This window comes from Penaeus vannamei, chromosome 2 (assembly GCF_042767895.1).
Source record: "Penaeus vannamei isolate JL-2024 chromosome 2, ASM4276789v1, whole genome shotgun sequence".
Taxonomy (NCBI): Eukaryota; Metazoa; Arthropoda; class Malacostraca; order Decapoda; family Penaeidae; genus Penaeus; species Penaeus vannamei.
This window is the reverse complement of record NC_091550.1, coordinates 16825223-16830088: the sequence shown is the minus strand read 5'-3', so window position 1 is coordinate 16830088 and position 4866 is coordinate 16825223. Positions and strand designations below refer to the sequence as shown.

General features: G+C 29.6%; 1 protein-coding gene across 1 annotated transcript in view; it reads right to left on the bottom strand.

Annotated features, from left to right (window-relative positions):
* Positions 1–228: 228 nt before the first annotated feature.
* Positions 229–4866, bottom strand: part of Aptx (aprataxin) — an 8721-nt gene continuing 4083 nt past the window's right edge. Inside the window, exons 2-4 of the mRNA XM_027368397.2 lie at positions 4840–4866; positions 3068–3201; positions 229–1959 (exon numbers count right to left, since the gene is read on the bottom strand). The exon at positions 4840–4866 is cut by the window's right edge and continues 113 nt beyond it. Of these exons, the coding sequence (XP_027224198.1) occupies positions 1799–1959; positions 3068–3201; positions 4840–4866 (322 nt within the window). The 3' untranslated portion in view covers positions 229–1798. The remainder of the gene's footprint in view (positions 1960–3067; positions 3202–4839) is intronic.

Sequence of the window (4866 nt, the reverse complement as noted above, 5' to 3'; positions counted from 1 at the left end):
TGTTGCACAAACAATGTATTACATGCATGGAAAAATTTGAGTTAGTACACAAAAGCATTATGTCACAAGTATATAGTCATTTATTTCCATGTCTTTTCAAGATAGTCCTTTAGACTATCTATAAAACCTCTTGAGCTTTATTCCCCTGTCAGTTCCGTTGTTGCTTTTTATATGCGCTGTTTCTGAGTATGAGGAACTATTGTGTAGTTTAGGAATATGAAATTCTCATTTCTTTATTTATTTTTAATAATGAAAAAATATCAGTATCAATTTCATTAAATAATATAGATATTCAAAATAACAAAAAATACCTAAACAGCTAGTAACAGAGCTGAATACAATTTATCTTAGAGTTAACAGACATATACTGCTATATCAGAATCAAAGCTTTTTAATAGCTTCTCCATATATTCAATATAACAATCAACATATCATAAAAACCAAATAACACAAAAATACAAAATTGTAAAAACAGTTAGACATAAAATTTCACCTTTCTGTTTTTCTTTGCAAGTGCCAATCCTTTATTGCATTGTACAAAATGTATTGACCATAACAAATAAATGGCTATATTAAGTACCACTTGTAAAAAAAAAAAAGTCCTCTTAGATTAACCACATTTCGCTTCATAGCTCAAATGCATTAGTCTATTCTACATACTTTTCCATGAGACTATGCAGTCTACCTGATACCAAGAGTAATTTTTAATATTAGGACAAATACAACAATTTCTTTACAAACATTTAAACAAAAATGTATAAATGTAATGCTGCTTTGATCATTACTCTACTCATGAAAGCGATTGCCTTACTGTAATAACTGAAATCATTAGAGCCTATGAAGATACTAATAAACTTGTTTCTTTAACTATCTTATAGTATACAAAAAGAAGTGAACATTATTACCATACAGAAGTTGCATCCATTAAACAATAATAGTGTAAATTTTAATACCACTTTTTTACATGTAGTTTTATTTCCTATTTGTGTAAATATTATTTCACTGCATAATGATCACATATTACAGGATAACTGTAAAGCACAGGAATAATAAGAGTTTTTCTCAGGTGCAGAGATGTGACTCATTCAGAGAATTATATCTCAAACATCCAGTGGGGATATGTGTAAGAAAAAACACTTCAAACACTGCTATAAACTACAGTCAGATCACTAGCATATTCCAGTATTATTTTAAAGTATAATCACTGACTTTCCAAAGACAAGAACTTTCATTCTTCTTTAGTAAAAAGTATAAATTTGAGAATACCTACCACTATGACTCATATCATTTACCTAGAACTACTTCATGGCACTTTCAAATTCCACTAATTGAATCCAAAGATAATCAGTGGCAGGAAATGGAAAATACAAATAATACACTATCTACAAAAAAAAATTACATTTATAGGCACAAGATATTTTATCATTAATGATACAAATTTAGTGAAGAATGTTCTTATACCTATTAAGTGTTAAACAGAACATACGCTATGTTCTAAAATTGTGTACTTGAAATTCCTACACCAAACAGAATTAAAATGAAATTACAGATTTTCTTTTATCACTGATGAGATCCTTCTAATACGAGCCTTGTTGTTACAAACAACTGATGTATATTTTGTGCTGATCCATGAATTCATTGGGACTTCAGGTTAAGCTTAATTCTATCTAAAGTTTTCATTAAGGCAGCTTATTGTTAAAAGAATTTACCACATCCTCAAGGTCTTGCTCTAATACATTTTTTCATACTTTAGTAACACACTCCAAAAAGACAATGAATGTGATACAAAACTCAACTTTTAGTTATTTATGTGTTTATAAAGATGCTGCTTCAATTTGGGCATATTCTGTGGTGAATATATACACTTGTGGCACTTAAGGGGTTGATCTAATAACTTCTCTCCTGCTAAGGGGGTCATTGTCACCACCATTCCACGTTCTTCCAAACAACGGATTACATCTGAAGTTGTAAAGAAAATATTTGTTAAAAAATATGTTTAGTTGTAAAAGATAATTGTTTTCAGTAATATGTCAAGATATAGCAACAAAATATATATACCACTGCTTTGCTTTAAATATTTCTTTTTGCAGTGAAAGCACATGATGTTCTCTCCCTTCTTAATTGGTTAAATTTTTACAGTATGTAATACATATGAAATTTGGTAATGAAGTACACTAATTTTTTCTTTTCATTAACCCTTTGGATCTAGGTACCTCAAAGTGTGCACATGGCCCACAATCTGGGCCATGTTTTTGCTGTTTTGCCTTTTTTCTAGGTCTATATTTATTACTTATGATGTGATAGATTGTTTTCTTTGAACAGACCATATTATCACCCTATATCTCCAGTATCGGTGGACAGGAATAGGTCCTCTCCCAGGCATAGTTGACAGCTGGTTAACTTCACCCTCATGGACTGGTGGAAATCCTACAGGAGCTAGCAAAAGACCCCATTCCTGAAGGCCTACTCAATAAATATCACTCTAAATGGTTTGAGCCCTTATGAAGGGGTGTCCTCATCAACCAACACTAGGCAAAAATTTCCCATGTTGAGACATTCCCGTTATTCACTCATTGGTCATTTTTTTCCACAATAAAACTATTTAATCATCCACTCTCCAACCAAATTTTTAAATGACAAGATAGCCACCTAACCCAGATCCAACAGGATAAATTTCATAATTACAGAAGGTATCAAAAATAAAAGGATTATATTCAGTACATTCTAATGAAATGTTAGTACATACAAAAACAAATAGGAGTATAAAAAAAGGCTAAATCTTATATAAAGCCAATCACAGAAAATACGGTATGTATCTTTAACAATAAAAAAATGTATGATAATCTCTAAGTAATAGCACATATATGTGTACATATGAAGAATTAAACACGACATATAACTCCAAGCTATCAAAATAAGGGAACTAGTAATAATCCTAATACATAAAGTCCCAAATACTTTCTTAATTTGATGATCTGACAGAAATACCTATTAATTTTTATATCAAACAAAATTGTTTTCACATACAATATTCCAATACCTCAACAAAATATGCCACTAAACTTACCCGCACTGTCAAGGAAGTACCGAGTATTGAAAGAATTCCAATGCCGTTTAGTTTTCAGACATGGTGAGTCAAAATCCTGGCTGATCATATGCAGATGCAGTTGCGACATACTTGGAATTGCATGGTAACCATACCTAGGGTGAAAAAATTCATGAAATTCATCTTCACACAAATACACATATATTTCTTGTTATAACATACTCATAATCAACATCATAACTGCATGTATCTATATGACTCTCCATATTTTTAAAATTAAACATCATTAGGATTAGTTTACTCTCTATGACTAGATGTATTCACTTTAATCCTATAAAAGATAAAGTCAGCATTACAAAAAATCTAATTCTTCATAGTAAAGGCAATCTCGCAAAGTGAACTTTTTCACATCTTATTATGAGAGAGAGAATCTACATACCCATTGCTTGTAATCTGCTTACAGAATGACATGACAGAGCTTACAGTAACAAAAGTAGAAAAGTCATAAATGATATTGTTCACAAGAAATATAAAATGTATATTTTGAATAAAACGTCATTAGAATTACATACGATGTATCAACTATATCTCTTGCTTTTTAAAATTATTCACTCTCCCTTGCACCTTTTCTAGATACAGTCATACAAAATAGCTTCTGTATCTATACCAGTTCAAGTAGAAAAATCATGTGTCTTCATGTGATTGTTTAATATCAGAGATGATAAAAATTATTATTAAATAAAGAATGAGGCAAATAATAAATAAATAAAATCAATCAATTTTAACAAAATAATAATAATTAAATAACAATATAACAATAATCATAAAATGATAATAATATAATAAATCAATTCTAACAAAAATTAGAGACAGATGAAGGAAAAAATAATGCATCGCATATGGTTTTGTTGCTGAACATTAAGGATAGAAGTATCAATTAAAGAAATATGTTCATTTTCTAATCACAAACCTCAACATTAATGTCAGTACCATTTTTTTCTCTCTTTTTGAAATATTTGCTTTCTTTACCCCTGAACAAAATCCTCTAGCCTAGCCTATATGAAATAAACAATATGAACAGTATTAGCATTTTAATTAATTCAGTTTAGTCTTTTGTAGTAACATAGCATAATATAATGTAAAAGAATACACTAATGTTGTGAAATAACACTTCTTACTACAGCTATGGCATTTGCTTTTAGCCGATTATACACAAAACAGGTTTATTGAAAGATAAAACAGGTATGGTCTCATCTTTCAGTTATCCTTCTTTTAGTAAAATCCAAACTGGGCTTTCTATCACAGTAAAGGCGTAGAATGCTTTGTCATGCTTCAGATTTTGTTCTCTATCTTTACATTTTTGAAAGAGAACAATTACAAGTTATATACTACACAAATATTGAAGTCAGTAAGTGTACTGATCAAAATTTATATGTGAAAAGCATATGAGATGTATCTGACATTCCAACATTACATTTTCTTGAAATAATCCATGCCTTTTCAATGGAATGTTAAATCCTAATCTGTGATAATACAGAATAATCTCTCATTTTTATATCCTTCATGAGATTTACTTGGAATTTTTATTAATATATTCATTTCATATAATCCAAAAAGCATTTAAAGTTTGTTTGCATTTATTTTTAGTGCTCCCTTGCAGCACTTTTTCTTCTAGTTAAGAAATTTTAAAAAACATAATTCATAATCTACCCTTATCCTTTCTGCTGTGTAATATTTTGAAAATACGCAAACAAAAAAAAAAGTCTGACATGCACTATATTTCCACTCTTTACCTGAATTCAACATGAGGATACTTTGCA